This window comes from Diabrotica undecimpunctata, chromosome 5 (genome assembly GCF_040954645.1).
Source record: "Diabrotica undecimpunctata isolate CICGRU chromosome 5, icDiaUnde3, whole genome shotgun sequence".
Classification (NCBI taxonomy): domain Eukaryota; kingdom Metazoa; phylum Arthropoda; class Insecta; order Coleoptera; family Chrysomelidae; genus Diabrotica; species Diabrotica undecimpunctata.
Genome location: NC_092807.1, coordinates 104368670 through 104390368, shown reverse-complemented (window position 1 = coordinate 104390368; position 21699 = coordinate 104368670). Strand labels below are relative to the sequence as shown.

At 33.4% G+C, this 21699-nt stretch overlaps 1 protein-coding gene across 1 annotated transcript in view; it reads left to right on the top strand.

Moving 5' to 3' along the window:
* Window positions 1-18897, top strand: part of ETHR (ecdysis triggering hormone receptor) — a 337454-nt gene extending 318557 nt beyond the window's left edge. Inside the window, exon 4 of the mRNA XM_072532442.1 lies at window positions 17828-18897. Within this exon, the coding sequence (XP_072388543.1) occupies window positions 17828-18611 (784 nt within the window). The 3' untranslated portion in view covers window positions 18612-18897. The remainder of the gene's footprint in view (window positions 1-17827) is intronic.
* Window positions 18898-21699: the final 2802 nt, after the last annotated feature.

The following is a 21699-nucleotide window of genomic DNA, read 5'->3' as shown; positions in this document are numbered from 1 at the left end:
TGAATTAAATCACGCATTCCGGAAACAAAAATAAATTGATTGAATCCAACTTATCTTAGTACAAAAGTGTACCCAAGAAAAGTTACAGCCCTTTGAAGTTACAAAATAAAAATTGTTTTTTTGCATTATCTCCTTAACTACTTGATATTTTGTAATAAAAATGGACACGTTACTCTATTGTTCTAAAAGAATTTTTCATAAAAAAGAAACAACAAAATCTAAGCGCTAAGAAACTTAGCGCTAAAACTAGAAGAAGAAAAATTTTAAGGGGGTGTGCAGCACTAAATCCCGCCAAGCTTTTGAGTAGGGTAGACTGGGGCTAGTTGTGCCACTTTGGACAAAATAATTTTTAACATTTTTTTCGTAATTTTTAGGGCTGTTAGATTACTTTAATGAGGTACTATTTTTAATTGGGAATCATTATTTGGGAACATCAGCAATTTTTAAGCAATACCTTACAGTATGTAAATAGTTTTACAAAATACACATATTGTCACAATTTGCCCCAATATGGGGTAAGTTGTGACGAACTTGGGGCAGGTTGTGACAGTAAATATTTTTAAATATAATAAACTTTAGTTGGAGAATAATAACAAAGTTTCCATAATAAATTTATTTTATAGTTAAGTATAGATACATAAATGTTTGATAAATGTTTATGTAAGAAACAAATGTGTAGAAAAACATCTAGTGAATTTAAAGTAAAATAAAAAACTTAATCGCTATCGTCAATTTGTGCTGATTCTACTTGTAGTTCTGAAGAGTGGCAGTTTATACAAACATAATAAAGATCATCTTTTGTGCACTTTACATGAGCCCACCTCTTGCATTCCATACATTGCACCCAGTCTTCTCCTAACCTAGACTTTTTATATGGTCCCATACAAACTAAGCAAAAGTAATCTTCTTCCTCTTCTTCTGAGCTGTCTTCTCTTTTTCTTGTTGCGGTCTCTTTCTTTGGCGCTGCTTTTTTCTTAGGCAACAGTTGTTTTGAGTCAAATAATTTTTTCTTTATTTTATCCTCTTTGCACTTTATTGTTTCCTTCCTCTTTAACTCTTCACTGCGAATTGTCTCCTTGACAGGTGTGCTAGTCAAAATTGCAGATGTTAAGCTCTTGCGTTTTTTATTTTTTCGAGGACCAGCTTTTGGCAGAGGTCTTATATCCATAGGGCTGACAGGCAGAACTTCGGCATGGAATGATCCTGGTAGGTTGGCCTGCGATGATCCTTGTTGATATGGTCCTGGTTGATAGGTATGGGAGGGTCCTGGCTGGTTAGCATAATATGACGACGGTTCAGGTTCATCGAGATGCTGAAACTCTTTAAGCTGCCCAGCACTGGCTTCCTCATTACCATCTACGATGTCAATAGGCCTATTCAAAGGTCGGTCGGTCACCGAAGAACACAGAAAGTCTTCTTCATTAAAAATGTTTCTATTAAATTCCCATATTCCTGTAGAACGAAATCCTGCCTGAACATTTGTTGGTGTTACAGCTTTAGGTAATGCTGTTTTCACTATACTTGGGATGTCATAAATTGAGACTGTGTTTCCAGGATGAGATTTCATCCATCCACACATGGCGTCGTTTAAAAACTTCTTAAATGGACCAAAAACGGAAACATCCAGTGGTTGAAGTCTATTTGTTGTATGGGGAGGGAACGATAAGAGAGTAATACCGTGCTCTGTACAATAGTCAAGGACTTCGATATATAGGTGAGCACTGTGGTTGTCTAACAGAACTAAAACCGGTGATTTCTTTGAGCACCTTACTTTTTTTACAAAATGCTTTATAAAAAACAAAAAGTCCGGGCCTGTTATCCAGCCACTTGGGTTAGCAGTACCACAACAACCTACTGGCCCATCACGTACAAAATGCTCCTTGTAAAACTTACGTGGAAAAACGAACATAGGAGGAACTGAGTTACCCTCTGCGTTAATAGCAAGAACCATAGTAACATTGGTCCCCCTCTCAGCTGAAGTGACACCACCAACTCTTTTCTCGCCTTTCTTCGCTATGATTTTTACCGGTTTTTGGACAGTCCCAGTCCCTGTCTCGTCTATATTCCAAATATCATTAGCTGTAAAATGGTTTTGACTTAATACTAATTCGAGGTTATCAAAAAAGAGTCCGACATTGTGCTTGTTGAAACTTGTACTCCGACTTAAGCTGGTAGCCTCAGGAACACGAATAGACACATTATTGTTACGTTGCATGAACTTTGTAAACCAATCATTACTGGCGTGTTTTGTTGCTACCCAATTCTCAGGCACAAGAACTTTGTTCGCTATAGCAAATTCAAAAGCTAAACTTTTCATTTCTTTTGGGCTAATACCATAAAATATTTTCGCTGCCTGAACAGCATATTCACAGAGCTCTTCTTCTTGTTGTTGTGAAAATATCATTCGAGGTCTTTTGTAACCCATTTCTACCACTCCATCTGGATTGGTTTGTTGTTTTTTTATATATCTAAGTAAGGACATCCGGTTAACGCCATATTTTTCAGCTGCTTGCCTTAAACTACACGATCCAGACTTAACATCTAACGAAGCCGACTCGTAACTGTTTATATTACTCCGACCACGTTCCGTTTTCCTTTTATAATTTCTCACCATTATCTGTAACAAACCCATAAACATGCATTAAAATTAGTAGGGGCATGTTGTGACACTGTCACAATCTGCCCCAAGCCTTTCGTCACAACTAGCCCCACCGTACGCCATTTTACATAAAGCCACTTGCACAGACCTTGACACGTCGTATAGAAACCAAACTGTGTCTTACTAGAGAGAAATAAACAAACTATCTACTACAACTAGAATAAGTTTCTTACCTTGTGGTTTGAAAGTGAAATAACAATTCAAAGACAACAGCAAAATTTTACTTCGTTACAACGAAATGACATATAATATTATAAAGCGGCAGAAACGCATAGCATCACAACCAAACTACACAAACAGACTGAGGACATGCGGACGTGGAATTCTGGGTAACCGGGCGACGCTGCTACCTATGGTTAGTCTATAAAACTATTTGTCACAACATGCCCCTGTCACAACTAGCCCCGATCTACCCTACGTTCAAATCAAATGAATTTTGTGGCATCATTAGTTTAAAACATTATTTTTAAAATTTTTTTGCCTCCTATCACTTTTTTAAAAACCAATTTTTAATTGAGTTACGGCCCTTTTCATTAACCTTTAAAAAATTACGTGCAACTAAATAAATGGCTTAAATGAATTAACAAGTACAAAAAATATCTGTCGTCTATAATTATGATATTACAATAAATGTTCAAAATGACCCCCATTTTCTTCAATACACATTCGGTATCGTTTTAATAAGGAAAACCGAATGCGCTGAAAAATCATATTTTTCAAACGAAATTAAGTTGCAGCTTCAATTATTCTAACCCTCAATTGTTGTTGGTCCTCTATTGTTACAGAATACACTTTCTCTTTCATAAACCCCCAAAAGCAAAAGTCCATGAGGTTAAGATCTCGACTTCTGGGTGGCCAAGAAATAAGTACGTCACGACCCCTTCCAATCCACCAACCAGGATACTACCTGCAAAGGTAGTTCCGGACTTCATTACTGTAATGCGATGGAGCTCGATCTTGTAGAAATGATCTTGATTTAACTGAACAATGATAACAATAACAAAACATAAAAAAAAAACAACTTAAATGTAACTTAACCTAAGTACGCAAATAACAAAGAAAAACTACTAAAAAATAACTAAATATTTTGTATTGATTCCCCTAGCCTCTATACTACCTGTACACGTCGGGTTATGCTGTCTATGAGGTTGCGAATATCATCTTGCTGGATGTTTTGGCATTCCTCTTCTAGAGCCAATCGAAGTTCGTTAATTGACTCTGGTGTTACATCTAATATTTCTACCAAGCATGTCCCAAACGTGCTCTATTGGGTTCAGATCTGGCGAACACGCTGGCCAATTCATTTTTATTAATACCAACTTCTTCTAAATATCACACATTGCAGAGTGGGGTCGCGTATTATCTTGCATTAATAGAAAATCATCGCCGTTGTATTGAGAAAAGGGTATTACGTAATTCGCTAAAATTTCCTCAATATACCGGTGTGCAGTCAACGAACCCTCAACAAATACCAATCAAGTGTGCAGCTCTCGGTATATTCCTGCCCATACCACCAGCGGACCCCATCCATGGCTAACGCGGGGACTAAAGGCGCAGTCCTCAAATCTCTCTCCAGTTCGACGCCGTACTCGTTCTCTTCCATCTGATGAGTGAAGACAGTATCCCGACTCATCCTTAAAAAAAACATTACTTCATTATCCTAAATTCCAATGTAAATGTTCCCTGGAAGGGAACCTAGCCTTCTAGCCGCTAGGTGCCGTGGAAGTAATTTGGGCCCAGTTGCTGGTCTGCAACTTTGCAAACCAAATTTATGTAATCTTCGACGAACTGTAAATACATTATTGTCGCGAACCTCTTGAAGCTGATTTCTTGTTTGCACCGCTGTTAAATGACGATTCCGCAAAACGTTGACTTGTAAAAAACGATCATCTTAAGCGGTAGTTTTGCGCTTCCTGTCACTTGTATGTGACTGGAGTACCATGTAGTACTCCAGCCACATATTCATAATTTCGCCCATGTTCAACCAGAGCAACGTCTTTCGCACAATCTTCGACACGAATAACCATAATCAATCATAGGTAAAGTGTCAATATGACACAATGATAACAGTCACCAAAGCCACCTCGTCGTATTACAAAATAACTCCAAATGAAAAAAGTCCTAAATTGTAGGTGGCAAATTAATTTGGCTCTAAAAAATGAATCAAGGCATATTTTGACATGAAACAAAAAACACAATACTAAAAAGACATGGTTGCAAGCGAAAAATAAGGTTTTACGAAAATTCGCAAACGGAATTATTCCACAGAATATTTCAAAGTTAGGATAATAAAACCACCTTTTAATTAATCCCGTACAATAAGTCAAATATAAAATTTTATCAAAAAACTGACTATACCAAATTAAAATTTATAAATTTATACACAGTGTGCTAAAAAAATCATCAAAATAGGGCTAAAAATAAAAAAATTGAAATACTTTGAATTTAACCAAAGGTCCGTTGCGTTTTTCTTTTGCAACTGAGTGTACATTTCAATTTCTTCTGTCTATTTTACTCACTGTCATTACATTAAATAAACATTAAATTTTAATTATATTGTATCATATTTTTAATAAAATAAATTCTAAATATAGAATATCTGACACTGAAAAATTAAAAATTGTTAAAATACTGAAGTTAGTCAAATATAGGTGTGTATTTTGTACTTATAACATATTTTTAAATCTATTTACAGTTGTACTGCATGCGAAAAAACCAAAGATTTAATGTTAGCTGTTCATAAATAAATGTAAAGACCTTCATGTAACTTTTTTATCGTTTCATTTCACCCACACTAATGTAATTACTAAGATACTAAGATAAAGACGAAGTAATAATTGATATATTGAGTAAAAACGATACGAAACTGTTTTTTTTTCTGGCATATAGTCCAGTCGTCAGATATTTGTCCCCTAAAAGGCATACGAAACAGCTAAATTCTGCCGAGAATATTAATTTTGGGACCTCAAAAAAGAGGTAAACATGTTTACCACTTTTTTATAAAAAAGCAAAAAAGTCGATTTACCAATAATCTGTACGTCTTAGAAAAAAAAATTTAACTAAAAACTGTAGCTGAGATAATTTTGAAAAAAATAATGTTTATTTACACTTTTTATGTAGAATGAACCGTTCTCTCAGAAACCGTGAATCGTGAACCGATCAATGTTAAAAATTTGTATCAACTCAACAGTAAAAATCAACTCGATATCTTTTGATCAGAGTGCGCTATCGACAAAAATCAACATGCGTGTTAAAGGTGAATAGTGCATCTTTTTTATTTTGTCGTAAAAAAAACTCAGTTTATATAAATCTGTTGAGTTGGGGGATTTTTGCCAATTTTAAGATTCTCGTGGGATAAATAAAATGTGTCACTTTAACTGGTCGTAGTGACATTTTCATTGTTAGAGACCAATCTTCAAAGCCTATAATATAAAATTTCGATTTTGAGTTTTTGCAACAAAAAGGAACCATTTAAAATAGTTAAACACGCAAAACTTTAACTTTTCCATTACAAACGGTCACGGGAAATGCTTAGAAGAAAACGTTTTTGGATGTAGTTTGTAGCAGAACTAGTGTAATTAAAAAAGAGTAAAAAATATGTGAAAGTTTAAATTCAGCGTTTTTAAGCATATTTCATAGTGGCCGGTAAATGAAAGTAATAAATTGTATTGATGTCATGAGCATCATAAAAAATGGCAAAAATCGCACCACGTTTATTTAACACCTTTATAAAAACTGAGTTCAGTTGCGTCAAAATACAAAAATTGCATACAAAAGCTCTCTCTGAACTCTTATAGAAATATTGTATCAAGCTGATCTTCTTCTTCTTCTTCTTTAAGTGCCGCCTCTTGATCGGAGGTTAGATATCATCATCACTATCTTTACTCTATCTACTGCTGCTCTAAAGAGTTCTATATAACTGCAGTCCCGTAAATTATTTAACCATGACACTCTCCTTCTTCCTATACTCCTTCCTCCTCTTTTCTTTCCATGTATTATCAGCCTTAGCAGTTCATATCGCTGTCCCTTCATTACGTGTCCCAGATATTGTAACTTTCTTATTTTTATTGTTTTTATTATTTCGCATTATTTGCCCATTTCCCGCAATACTTCCGTGTTAGTTTTTTTCTGTGTCCATGCTATTCTAAGCATCCTCCTGTAACACCGCATTTTAAAGGACTGTAACTTATTTATGTGTTCTTGCTTTAATGCCCAGCTTTCAAGTCCATATTGCAGTATCGAAAACACGTAGCATCTCAGTGCTCTTACTCTCAATTCTTATCTAAGGTCTTTGTTGCAGAGAATTGTTTTCATTTTTACAAACGCATTTCTTGCTATTTCTATCCTGGCTCTTATTTCGTTTGGTTGATCATTATTGTCTGAAATCCAGGTTCCTAGGTATTTATATTTATCAACCCTTTCTATCGGTACATTTTCCAAATGTATGTTTGTTGGTATATTTGTTTTCTTTGTTATTATCATGTATTTGGTCTTTTTATATTCATTTTTAGTCCATATTTTTCACACAAACTGTTTGTTTTGTTTAGCAGTAATTAGAGTTGTTTATTATTATTCCTTCACTTTGAGATAGTAATGCTTCTTCAAAAATGGCTTCACTAACTACATTAAATAGTAATGGGGACATAATACATCCCTACCTAACTCCTCTCCTGTTTTTAATTTCTGGACTGGGTTCGTTATCTATTACGATTTGTGCTCTTTGATTCCAGTTGAGGTTTGTTATTATTCGTAAGTCCCTATGGTCTATGTTTTTTGTCTTTAGAATTTGAACTAATTTTTCATGTCTTACTTTGTCATTCATATCCATGCATCTTTGAGCTAACACATTAAAAGCAAATAACGCTTCTCTGGTTCCTAGTCTGTTTCTGAACCCAAACTGACTATCATCTATTGCTTCTTCCAGTTTTTTATTTATACGACCATGTATTATTTTCAGGAATAATTTGAGAATGTGACTTATTAGTGATATTGTTCTGTATTCACTGCAATATTTAGTGTTTGTATTTTTAGGGATAGCACAAAAGGTGGAGAGTAACCATTGTTTCGGTATGTGTCCTGTTTTGTATACTGAGTTAAATAAGTCTACTATAATGTCTAAGGTTTCATCATTTATGCATTTTAAAGTTTCTATAGGGATTTGGTCTGGACCTACTGTTTTACCATTTTTGCTGTTTTTTAATGCCATTTTAATTTTTCTCTTTTAATATCTTTAAAACCATATCCTCTTCTACTTCTATCTCCATCTGCTGATACAATATTTAATTGAATATTGATTTCTGACATTCAAACTGACATTCAAAATCACCGATCGCTGCAAGCGTTGTTTCTGAGAGAACAGTTCATTCTACACAATAAGTGATAATAAATATTTTTGTTCAAAATGATCTTAGGTTCTTCTTTTATTTGAAACATTTATTTTTCGGTGCACAGATTATTGGTAAATCGACTTATTTGCGTTTTCACCCCCGTACAAGGGAGGTTTTAGGGGGCAGCCCAAGAATAAAAGTGGTAACCTTTTTGCATACTTATTCTTGGCAAAATTCAACTTATTCGTATGACTTTTAGAGGTTCAGTAGCTTTTGTCTCTAACGTCTGGAGTACTATTTAACATATATATTTATTAGCTTGGATTAAACGATAACTAACTGTAATGGGAATGCATTTTATTCTTTTATTTTAACATTTGGATTTCCAGTCCGGAAATCGTTTTCAAATATCCTGAAATTACATATTATGTTGACTTGTTGGCTATGGGGGTAATACCAATTTAACAGTTAAACAGTCACCTTTAGAGCTGAAAATTCTGAGATATGTTGTTGTACCCTCGCATTGGTATTAAATTTTGATCTTACTGTAATTTTGATAGTTTATTTTAGATGATGCCCTGCTGTTAACTTATTATTGTTGGTATATTCTTACTGGTAATGTACGCCACAACATAAACATTTATAGGTCAACATCATTTCATTATTTTTAATTTCAGGATTTTTTTAAAACGATTTTCGGATTAAAAATTGAAACAAAACAAAATAATAAAACATAATTCCCATTATAGTCTAGGGGCCAGCTACGTCACCACGGCCTTTTCAATTCTGATGGGCCCACCCAAGTTTTTTGTATTTTTGGCTGCTGATTACGAATTTCGAAGCTGGAATTCGATTCGATTGGTCAAACCATTGTGATAAACAATTTAATTGTTTATAAGGTTCTAGAGAGTAAACTAAAGGAGATAAAAAAAATTTTTCAAATAAAATTTGTTCTGAATCAAAAAATTGCTCAAGAAGTTCCTGACTACATACAATCGAAAGTATTGTAAACGGTTGAACTGGCATTGAAATGGAGAATTTAATAAAGGTAAAATATACAGGGTGTTGTATTTAAAAAACTAAATTTACTAATGATATCAGACAAATGCTAAATCTGGCAACGTTACACAGAAAATTTCAAATCTTTGGTCCGCTCTGTATCTATAATATATGTATATCTATATCATCAATCATCTTAAAGTACTATACAAACAAAATTAAAGAAATCGATTAACTAGCCGAATACTAAATTATAAACCAAAATAAAGAGGTAGTCGAGGAAGTCGAGGACCATATGAATAGAAGAAGTATGGTTTGATACGTGAAAAGACAATAAATTGCTAAATTCTCTTCTAGTATGAACAGAAAAAAGAAGATAAACAAAGACACTGATCAAATATATTCTCATTGTACAGTCTTAGTAAATAACATTCCAATCATCATAAATTTAAGCCAAATACTCTATAGCCTATATCTTATTGTAAAAATACATAGAGCCAAAATTTGAGGCAGGCTTTTTTAAATTTTTTTGTTTGATAATTTAAACACAGATAACATCCATACAGCTTTCAGCGGTTTTTAACAAAAACATACTCATCCATCAGGCACCTAACATGTAAGTACATATTTGCATTATTTTTTAATACTCCATAAACGTGTAGTGTAATTGTACAAAAATAAAATATGTACTGTAAAAAAAAATAAAATACACTTAGTTTCGTTTCAAAAACGGTTTAGGGATACGAGAGGCACTTTTTTGTGTACAGTTATTGGTACAGAAATACTATGACCAGAGGAGGGATGTCTTTGTTAGCTTTATCGAATTTTTATTACCAAAAAGCTTTTGACAACGTAAGACTTGATGTGTTAATACGGGCGCTGAGATTGGTCTTGATAGAAAAGAAATGAGGATGATCTAACAGCTGTATTGGAATCAAAAGGCAAAATTAAGAATCTCCAATGGTCTATATACAGAACAAGTAGACATAAGTAAGGGCGTGAGTCAGGGTTGCAGTCTTTCCCCTCTGCTGTTTAATATTTATGTAAAATTTATCAAAATAAATGGAATTTTCATAAATAATTTACGAATATAAGTTCCACTTTCCAAAAAAAAAAATAGAATTAACTAAACTACCAAAAGTTTAAGTTTAATTTGTTAAACTATGTATAGTATTTAAAACGTATTTTGTAGTTTTTATTGCATTTCATTGGAAATGTAGATACAACCAAAAATATGTACAATTCCACTACACGTCTACAACGAAAGTAATTTGTTGACATTAAAATTTATTACACCCTGCATATATCCACAAAATTGTATATACTGCTAGATTAGTTACTAGATACGTAGTTAGATTTTTGTTTTACCTGATTGTGTTTACAATAGTTTTCTAGGTGCAAAAATAAGTGTATTATCTAATAGCATAAGTTGACATTTCACTAATAGATGTTATTAATATTTTAATAATGTAGGTTAATTCTTCCCAATTATAATAAGCTTCCGTTTCAGATTCCACCTCATTTTTCTACTGTTTTTCTATTTTCCCTTGTCTTTAACTTTTTAAAATGACCAAACAAAACTAAAAATACAATCTTTATTTCGGTTTTTCAGACCAAAAACTGTTGTCAAAACAGTGTGTCTTAATTTAAACCAAAATGCCAATATTATAGAGATTTTTAATCAAAAAAAATACTAAGTATCGGGGAGAGTTCTCCAAAATGGCGACGCTAGTGTATTTTTAGCGATTTACAAGAAGTGAATACTGTAATTAACATTGTTTAAAGTGCAATAGAGTTAGTGATTATTACTTTAACATTAAATAAGTTTTGGTGGACTTATTTTATTTATTACTTGGTCAAAATCTAAAACTATGAAAAAATGTAAATATCCCCATTCTGTACCACCGTTCGGGTAAAATGGGAAATCATTAAAAACAATGGATTTTTTTTATTTTTATTTTTTTATCTTTTCTAACATTTTAATTACAATAGCACACATTTTAAGTTTATGACAAATACTTATTACACTTGTGACAGGATAAAACATAGACACAAAATAATTTTAAATTAATTTTTTTAACTGTTACGTCTACAGAAATCGCACAGGAAATAGTCGTCTTCTTCATCTGCACTTGTACATGCGCCGTGGGCCCAACCAGATCATCCTGAGCACTCAATCTACCCTTCTTTATCCTCAGAAGCAGAGAAAATCTCACTACAAAATATGCAAGCCTCATCACTGACCCCTTCTTCAGATGAGGAAGACTGGTTCTGGTTTTCGAACTTCATTTTCTTTAATGTGGGACCAACATCAGTTTTTGGAAGGTGTTCTTTATCGCTACTGTTGCCAACTTTCTTCAGTTTTGTTTTATTCAGCATTTAAACAGACATTTTAAACAGTTTCTTTTTAGGTTCTTTTTTCATGTTTCTTTCTCTTTCTTCATCTGCTAGTTCTTTTTTTTTAAGGTGACGTCGTCAAAACTGCGGTTTTGCGGCTACTTCTGTTATGTGTTGTATTTCTGATTCTTTCATGTTCTTGGGGAGGTGGCATCAGACACATTGGTGACATTATAGCAAAAGAAGTGGAAGGCTGCTCCATGGATGATCCAGAAATGGACCAATCAGGTTGGGTTGGGGGATACCAATGTTACAGCACTGGAAGTATTTGACACAGAATTTGGCAGGGGGCAAGAAGATGTATCTTTATCCAAAGTGGCAGATTCGAGGCACGAATAGGTCTTTTTGTCCAGGGTGACTGATTTAAGGCACAAAGAGATCTCATTATCCAAAATGGGTAATTTGAGACACGAGGTACTTGTGTTACTAGTGTTCCTCTTTCAGATGAAGCTTGAAGCACCTACTTGTTTCTTCCCCCTCAGCGTTACAATTTTTGATGCCTTATTAGGAACCGTCGTGATTCCTGTTTCGTCAATATTATAGATATCCTTAGAGAAAATCTTATATTTCTTTAATATATCTTCTAACAGGTCGAAAAATTTATTAACTGAATCACTTAGCTCGCGCCAAGGAAGTTTGCTCCGGAGAGCGCAACGAAAGTATTGGATTCCTTTTTAGAAATGCATACAGCCAATCTTTGCCAGAAGCTTATTTGCTCCTGTTGAAGGTGTGATCAATTCCATTGACTTCAGCTAATTCAAACGTTAAATGGCGTAGATCCATTAGTGTAAGGCAAACAGCCTCTCTTCCATATTGACTATATGTTGGGCTAATTCTTCTTCCTGTTTCTTGGAAAAAACACTTTTATAACGTCCAAGCATTTTTCTAGACGATTCACTAGCTGACAACCCAAGTTCACGAGCCTTTTTTATGCGTCTTTCAAGTGTTGTCTGAGGAACGTGGAAATTGGCAGAAGTCTTTCGGCACTCCATTTATCCATCTAAAACGGTTTGCACAGCGAATTTCATGCTCTCTTCATTCCAGCTCTGTCTATTCCTCGTCCTTTTGTAGCGGTCCATTGTCAGATCTGAAAAAAACCACATAACTTAGGCTTTATCTTTAACACCTATAATATAAAACAGTAAATATATAAAAATCTTAATCATACACTAGACACAGTTAAAATTCAACAAAAACAAAATTATTTGATATTAATGTCTATATAAAGTTTTATAGACATAGGATTTCTTAGAATACTATCATACATTAATGTAAAACTATTTAATAATCAACATATTTTATAGTCCAGCGTCGGGTAAAACGGGGACGTCACCGTTTTGGACAACTTCAAATGTCCCCGTTTTGTCCGACAGTGCCACATTGTAAAAACGTGGCGTTCACCGCACTCCTCGTGAGATTACCAAGCAACATAAATGTGAAATGGAAAGCTTAAAATCTAACAAATTCAAAGAAGTACTTACCGAGTTTACTCCTGCCTGTATTAACCGTCTACAGAACCCACAAAATACAAGAAAATAGTTAAATAAATTTAGAAAAACTTCCGAATACTCGCTGAACCAAGCAGAGGTCACTAACTGTTCAAAAACCAACTTGTAATGGCAATATGAACGCCTGCTGCTAGAAATACCAACTTTAGCCGCTCTTTGTAGCGTGACGTTTTGGACAACTATCCCCCATTATTGACTTTGTAGCTCAACAATTAGTTATTTGTGATTTTTTTTTGTAAATTTTGTACATCGTATCTACCTTTACCATTTTTCATGTTGAAATTGTACATACACTTATAAAATTCCAATTAACCTTTGCTCTATTAATGTATATAAAAACCAGCACCTCTCACTAGAATCTATTATAAACATATATTCCCGAAAGCGTAGTTTTGTTATGTGTATCTAGTATAGAAACGTGTTATTACTTTATAATGCTGTAAAAAGTAAAGCTGTCACATACATATGATTAAAAAACATGAATTCATATTTACAACGAAATGTAAGGTTTTCCAAGAAAATGGATTCCATATACAAAATTTTCTGTAGCTTTTTTTTACACTTAGAAATTATTTTATACTTATTATAATCACATACTCCCCGTTAAGATAGACAAAATGCCCTCACCTCCAAAATTCATTTTTTTTTTTTCATTTTTTTTTAGGTTCTATATGGTGGAAAAATGACGTTATTTCGTTTTTATTTATTTTTTTTAGGTGGAATGCCAACTATTTAGAAATTCCAAAAAACTTACACAGATATTTGAGGCTCTACAAAATATGAGTTTACATAACCTAAAAATGCATTTTTTTCGAAAAAAACGTAGGTCTAGTTTCTTTTTGGAGTTGGGTGCAGGTCAATTTTTTTTATTTTGTGTATTTAATCAAAAAAGACATTTCTGATTTTTCCAAATTTTTCCGTGAGGTGCGCTACCTTCAAAAATCCAAAAAACTAGTTTTTTTAAGGGAGTTTTGGGAAATTTTCGAATGTATAGACTTTAAAAGGGATTAAATCAAGGTTTTTTTCATAGATTATATATAATTTAAAGTGACTGGGTCCTTTAGGATATTTAAAAATTGGATGATTCACCTTTAAACCACTCAAAAAACATGTTTTAACGTTTTTAGGGGTTTTGCGAGTTTTTGTGGGAATATTCATATTTTTTGAGATCAATATAACATGAATCAATGGGTCCAATTCGTATTTAAAAGAATATAATCGTATATATGAAAAAGAATATTTTAGGCTTCAAATAATCAAATACAACCATCGTTTATGCAAAAAAAACAGGTTTTCAAGGGTTATTCAGGGTTCTTACTGGATTTATCTAACTTTTTTTTTACTTTTTAAATCATTAAACAGAATATTTTTAAAAAATTTATAAAATACCATAAGACGATGTATTTTCCATATTCAGAGAAGCTAGAGATTTCTTGAAACATGCAAAAAAACCCGTTTTTAAAGCGTTTTTAGGGATTTTTTTTGCCATTATGCACCATTAAATGCCACCTTTCAAAGTATGTTCTACCTGTCTGTTTGTCAAAATATATTCAACCTTATCTTATACGGGTCCTTTCCCAAGTTAATATGCTCCTTTTCTAACTTGGCTGCACCGTACTGAAGACGACCAATAGTCACAAATACGTATATACGGTTGCCTTCCATCGATATACTATTTTTGGTTTTCTGTTTTGCGAGATATGCCATTACATTTTAGTTTTATTATTCACTCGCATTATCCTTTTCCATTTGTTTTAAACGTTTCAACGTTTGGTATTCTTGAGCCAAGGGCACGGAGTGACGTTTCGTTGCGTTGTGCCGTTCGTCGGTTTCGTGGTTCCGATAAGGCTCGCCTTTCGGATATCCAGCTAGCGTTCGTGTGCTTCGTTTCGAGCGTCAACTTACCTCCAGCCTGATTTGATTCAAGGACACTGCCAGGCGAAGAGTTTAACTGGGGCGATCCATCTGTCAAAGAATAACGCAGGTGTCCTAAGGCCAGCTCAGCGAGGACAGAAACCTCTCGTAGAGCAAAAGGGCAAAAGCTGGCTTGATCCTGATGTTCAGTATGCATAAGGACTGCGAAAGCACGGCCTATCGATCCTTTTGGCTTGAAGAGTTTTCAGCAAGAGGTGTCAGAAAAGTTACCACAGGGATAACTGCCTTGTGGTGGCCAAGCGTTCATAGCGACATCGCTTTTTGATCCTTCGATGTCGGCTCTTCCTATCATTGCGAAGCAAAATCCGCCAAGGGTTGGATTGTTCACCCATATACAGGGAACGTAAGCTGGGATTAGACCGTCGTGAGACAGGTTAGTTTTACCCTACTGATGACTCGTCGTTGCGATAGTAATCCTGCTCAGTACGAGAGGAACCGCAGGTTCGGACATTTGGTTGACGCACTTACTCGAGCGGGTAATGGTGCGAAGCTACCATCCGTGGAATTATGCTTGAACGCCTTTAAGGCCGTATTCTTTCTAGTCAAAGGTGGCAACAAAACAATGTGACTTTACTAGGCAATCGTAGTTCGCTACGATTGTCGCACAAGCCCTTATTTCCGTTGAGATTATCGGTTTACGGTGGGATCGATCCTTGCCAGTAGACCAGATCTTTAGACGGAAAAACATGGGTATTATAATCTTTTCGATGTTGGAACTCGGAATTGTCTGTACATATAAATTGTCTGAATATATAAATGTGGAACAGGTGATTCATTGGGTTAGCAGCTAAATATTAAAACCCAAAGTATACTCTTATCAACGATATCGTAATATTTAGTTAGATTTCTCTAACATCTTCAGACGAAAGCTACAATAGTGTTACAAAATGGTGAAATTGTATAATTTACAAAATAAGATAGAAAACTTGTGTGAGGTTGCAGCAAAAACATGTGAAAAAAAGTCTCGAGGTGTTCATTGTAGTGAACAGAAAAAATCTCTTTTAATAATTCATCTTCGCCTTTGTCTTCACTTTATATTTATTTGTTTCTCTTTTACATGAGAGCCTGTTGCAGATCTCTACTGTACTTCTAGCAACTAGAAACAAATATCTTTCATGTCATGGTATGTTTCGTCTTTGTTGGGAACTACGGAGAGCCAAAATGAAAAACATACTCGGAGAGATTCAGGCATGATTTTTAAATAAATTTCTGACTTTACCGTCATATATTTGAGCCATATTTACCTTTTTATACCATTCGTTTTCATTATGTTTGTGAGCTATCATTATTCCGAGTTAACCTAATCTTGTGGCATCAGAACTCTTAAAAAGCTTCGTTTTTTACAAGCCAATAAACAAATCTGCCAGACAATTTTTTTTGTGTCTAGTAAAATTGTCCATTTTTTCAACAAAATATCAAAGCTTACAACTATTTTACATAGAATATAATGATATATGAAATGTTGGGTATAAAAATATATTCACATCATATAATATACTGCGCTTCACATAATTAAATACTTATTACATATATGTTATACAAGTGTAGTAAACCATATTGGAAAACCTTACATTGAACATTTAACAGCTTATCACAATTATCACCTACAGTCAAAGACTTCAGCAACTAATATGTCATTCAAGCCAAACACAACTCATAAGTTGCTTAATTGTTGTTACAATTAACTTCATAAATATTGTTTATATAGTAACAAAATATATATATATATATATATATAATTATTATACGGCTTAAGAAAATCTCATATATTCAGAATTACTTAGATACCTTGCTAAGCTGATCCATTTGAAAAAGTAAACTTTCCTATATTATGGGAAAACCATAAAATCTGACAACAATGCAAATACACCTCCCATTGTCATAATGATTATGCTATTAGTTGTTTTTGAAATAATTTAAAAGTTCTATGGATTTACCTTGCATTGGTATATGGATATAGGCCTGGGAATTGAAATGCATTGTATTTTTAGATTTATTATTTTATTTATTTCAGTGGTTATGTTATTTCATCTGTACAGTATATACAGTCAGTTTAAAACGTTATTTTAAGTCCAATTTCCTTTAACCTCGGATATTTCATTGCGCTTCTCTAAGTTCTTTGGAGCTCATTGTTTTTCTTACTCCTTACATCCATGTTTTTAAGTCCTCCTCTCTTTTGTCTTTCTGTCGGTGCCCAAGCAAGTACTTGTTTCGTGAGTACTTTTTTCATTCACTGCTCATGCCCACGCCATAAGATCTGCTTTCGTTGTATATCATTCATTATTACCTGTAGTCCCATGCGTTCCTCTCTTGATTGCCAAGTTTCACATCCGTATAATGACATAATTTTTATCAAAGTTTTCAGTTTTTAAACTGTTGGTTCTTTTATGAGGATCCAAGTATATAATTTGCTATTGCTAGACCGTCAGCGCATCCTTTAATTTCTGTAGAGTTGCCATCCACCGTTGACATTTATCATGTCTAAATTCAGTTCAGTTTCATCTATTCTGTTGATATTTTATTCCAGTTTGTTATCTATAATATTGTATAATACTCTTAATCTCACAAAACCAAAAGAATTGATCTGATATAGGAAACCACTCCAGTAAGCTTTTAACTTTAAAATTGACCTCCCTATTTGTTGGCCCTCGAGCCGCAGCTTCAAGACTTTTCATGGATATTTTAGTGAGAATATCTAACGCTATCTGGAACTTCTAAGTAAAGCCCTATTTTTACTTTCCAGCCATAACTTCTTAATAAATAATTTTACGACTATTCGAGGTTGACGATTGTATTTTTCATTTAATAAATTATTGAAATATGGAGGAGCGCTATATTAAAATTCTATGAAATTATTTTGGTAATAATGTACCTTTTTTACTATAAATTATATATTTTGTTGAATATTATGTTGTATTAAGACAGTTTAAAAATATATAATAGTAGATGATAATTGTGAAATTCGTACGAAATACAATACTAACTCATTTTTTATTTTGCAGCCCTATTTTGGCGATCACTCAATACGGCACCGAAGAATATATCGACGGTTCACTAGTTTTCGTATGTTTTAGCTTAGTAGAAGACTTATTTCCTTGTATATTCTTCATAGGTTCCGTTGTCGTCTTCTTTGTCTTCCCTTTGGGCATATTAATTTGTATATACGCCCTCATAGCCACATCGTTGATGTCACAACCTCTGGCGATGATAGCGTCCAGAAATTTGACATCTCCAGCCCAAAACGTCATTAAATACAGAAAACAAGTGATTTTGATGCTTGGTACTGTAGTTCTGGCATTTTTTATTTGTTTGTTGCCGTTTAGAGCTCTTACTTTGTGGATAATCATCGCTCCGGCAGGTTCAAGTTTCGAACTAGGCTTCGAAAGATACTATAACATCCTGTATTTTTCCAGAATTATGTTCCACATTAACTCGGCGGTTAATCCGATATTGTACAATATCATGAGTTCTAAATTTCGTGGAGGTTTTTTTAAGTTATGCGGCGCCAAAAATCTAAGAAAACGGTACCTGAAGAAACCAGAAATGACTAGGAAAAGTACAAGCTCTTCAACGCACACCTCCTCGCAGCAGACATCAGAAACTTTCCTCAAAAGTAGCAGGACCTATTCGAGGCAGTCCAGTAGTCTTAAAGAGGTTAAGGAAGAGGACGAAACGTCGAAAGCTCATGGGAAGAATTTGGTCAAAAACGTGTACGTGAGAGCTCCGATTGAGATCGTGGCTGGCATTAACGGAGAAAAACTACCTAGTGGGGAAATCTACGTTTGACATCATAATTAAGCACTTACAGCTTGTAAAGTTTTTGGTTCATGTATCTATAAATTATAACAAATATTATTTATATGAGTTGGGCAACTGCACTATACCCGAAAGTCAATACTATTGTCAGGTTATGGTTTTAAACCGTACAATGCGGATAAGACGAGTTCAGTTCAGTGGTGGCGTGTAAATTTGCTTAGTCAGGGAAATTATGGTAGGGACTCGATGGCAAAAATTACGTAATGTATGTTTTAGTTCTTTAGAATCTTTAATGGCAGTATTTTCAATAATAAAGATAATCACTAGCCCTGTTTTTATTAATTTACGTTTGACTATAGCTTTCAGTGATTAAAAGAAAGAATTTTCACAATATCATGTTCCTTACCTAACTCCTGTCTTCAGACTTCTTTGAACATACTAATATATTAGAAGAATCGGCAAAATCAATTCACATTTTTAAAATAAGATTCTAACGATATTCTATTCATTGAATATATTGCTTGTGTGAGTCCATTTCAAATAGGTAAAAAGAAATAAAATATAATAGATTAAAATTTGTTTATTCAATAGAAAAAAATGTGTTTAATTTCAACAATATTATTTATCTCCTCTTAAACGAAGTACTAAATGAAGGGTGGACTCTTTCTGAATACTGTTATCTGACAGAGTACGGCCATTTTCCAACTGCTTTTTAGCAAAAATTAGTCTTTGTTGATCAGGTGGTATACCTTCTATAAAAAAAAACTAAAACGTTGTGCTCTAATAACATCTATAGATCTTGTATCGTGATGAAAGTTTGAGTTTATGTTAAACTTATCTTTGTTAGCATGAATTTCAATCAGCGTCTCATATATAGAGTGAAGGTACTGACATAATAACTAAATCCAGAAATAAAGGTTTACAGTATCCCCTATACTCTGCTCTTGCAAGCATCCTCACTACTTTTTTTGTAGTTTAAAAATTCAATCTGTGTGACAACAATTACCTCAAACAGTTATTCCATACTGTTGATGGCTATGAAATAGTGCAAAGTATCCCATTCTAAGGGTACTTTTAAGAATTATATAAACTAGGTTGCGTATTAAAAAATATACGTGTAGCAAGTCTAGAACTTAAGTAAACTATATGAGTGCTGCAATGCAAATTATCATCTAGAAAAATTCCTAATAGTTTAACTCTTTTTCTTGAGATATACCTCCAATCGGAACTAAAAAATAAATTCTGATTTTTCTCTTCATTTACCTTCAGCCTATTATGTAAAAACCAGTTTTTTGCTTTCTGGGTATCGCTATCTATTTTAATTTTTAAATTATGCTGACTAATATCAATATTAATGAGAGTTGTATCCTCTGCGAAGCAAACGCATTTTATAGGAAAAGTATAGTGAAATAAAGAATTCAGATAAATAAGAAACAAAATGGGTCCTAATATCGAACCTTGAGAAACCCAATATTCGACAGTGTTAAACTCAGAATAGCTGTTATTAAAAAAAACTGCCCGTTTTCTATTTGTTAAGTATGATCTAAACAGATTAAGAGTGTTTCCCCTAATACCATATTTATGCATTTTTTCCAACAGTAATTCATGCGAAACACTATCAAAAGCTTTGGGTAAGTCACACAATGTCAAATACACAAAATGACCTTCTTCCAAGCCATCGACTACATCTCCCACAATTTTTTGTATAGATAGTGTAGTGCTATGTACACTTTTTTCTAAAGCCATATTAATTACAGTGAAATAGTTTGTGTTTTTCTAGATATTCTATCAAACGAACATTTAGAATACTCTCAAAAATTTTGCCGAAAATGAGAATGATTGAGATGGGACGATAATTTTCAATTTCTACTAAAGCTCCCTTTTTGAACACTGGTAGCACTTTTGTTACTTTTAATACATCTGGGAAAATCCCTTCAGTAAGACAATTATTATAAAGTTTAATTAATTTGTCAATAATTATATCGATTGTTTCCACAACTATTTTTTGTCTAAGAAATAAAAATCCGTGCAGTGTGAATTTTTCAATATATGCAAAACATTCCTGATTTCAGTATCACTAACACTAGCAGGTAATAAAACTAAAAAGGGTCTCAAGCAGAGTGTACATCTTTCAAAAAATCTATGTTTAGCAACTGAAGTAAAGTAATATTGTTGAAATCAGGGCATGGACAGACTTTTTTATATTAAAATTTATTTCTGTGATAATTTATAATTTTCCAACTGTCACGAGATATAGTTTCTGAATTGGAAAAAAAACTCTTATAAGCCAGTTTTTTCTTTATTGATATTGTTGATTTATAGTGCTTCTTAAACTTTTTATACTCACTATATTCCTTTGTAACATCAGCAACTATCTTGACTGTTCAAAGATTTTCTCGCATTACTATTAATTAGTTCATCACTAAACCAAGAAATTGGAGCTTTACTATGAGTTCGTGATTTTTTTATTGGAAAATTAATTTCAGTTAACTTTACATACATTTCGGTAATAAATCTGTTGCTGTTTTGAGAGAAACAACTGAAGCCCAGTCAACGTTATTTAACAACCGTTTTAACATCAGGATGCCATTACTTGTTATATGTCTTTTGTGTGTATTAGAACTATGACTTTTTTCAGATTTTGTAGACAGATGTACTGTAGCCTGATGATGTGGCAAATATCGTAAGCCTCGAAACCGGTAGCCAAAAATATAACAATAAAAAAACAACTTAAGATTATGAGTATTTACTCATCTATACCTAAGAATTACGGACTCACATTGGCAACCTTTTCATAATTTAAAAAATAAATACACTAGACCTTTATTTATTATTACCTAAAATACACTGCTTCACTTTTACAGATATCTTCTAATCAGAATAGGCTCTATAAGAACTTTTACATACGTTCAACATTCCCGATGTTATCTTCTCCTTTCTGTTTATCTTTTACGCATGACTACGAGTTGGGATGTGATGTTTTTACGCGCTACCTGTTGATGATAATTTTCTTTTGAATGTTTATGTTGCGATTTAAATCATACTTTAAGTATATGTTCATATGAGTTCACTTTGTTATACTTTAGTTACATATGAGTTGTTGTTTTTCTTTTATCGA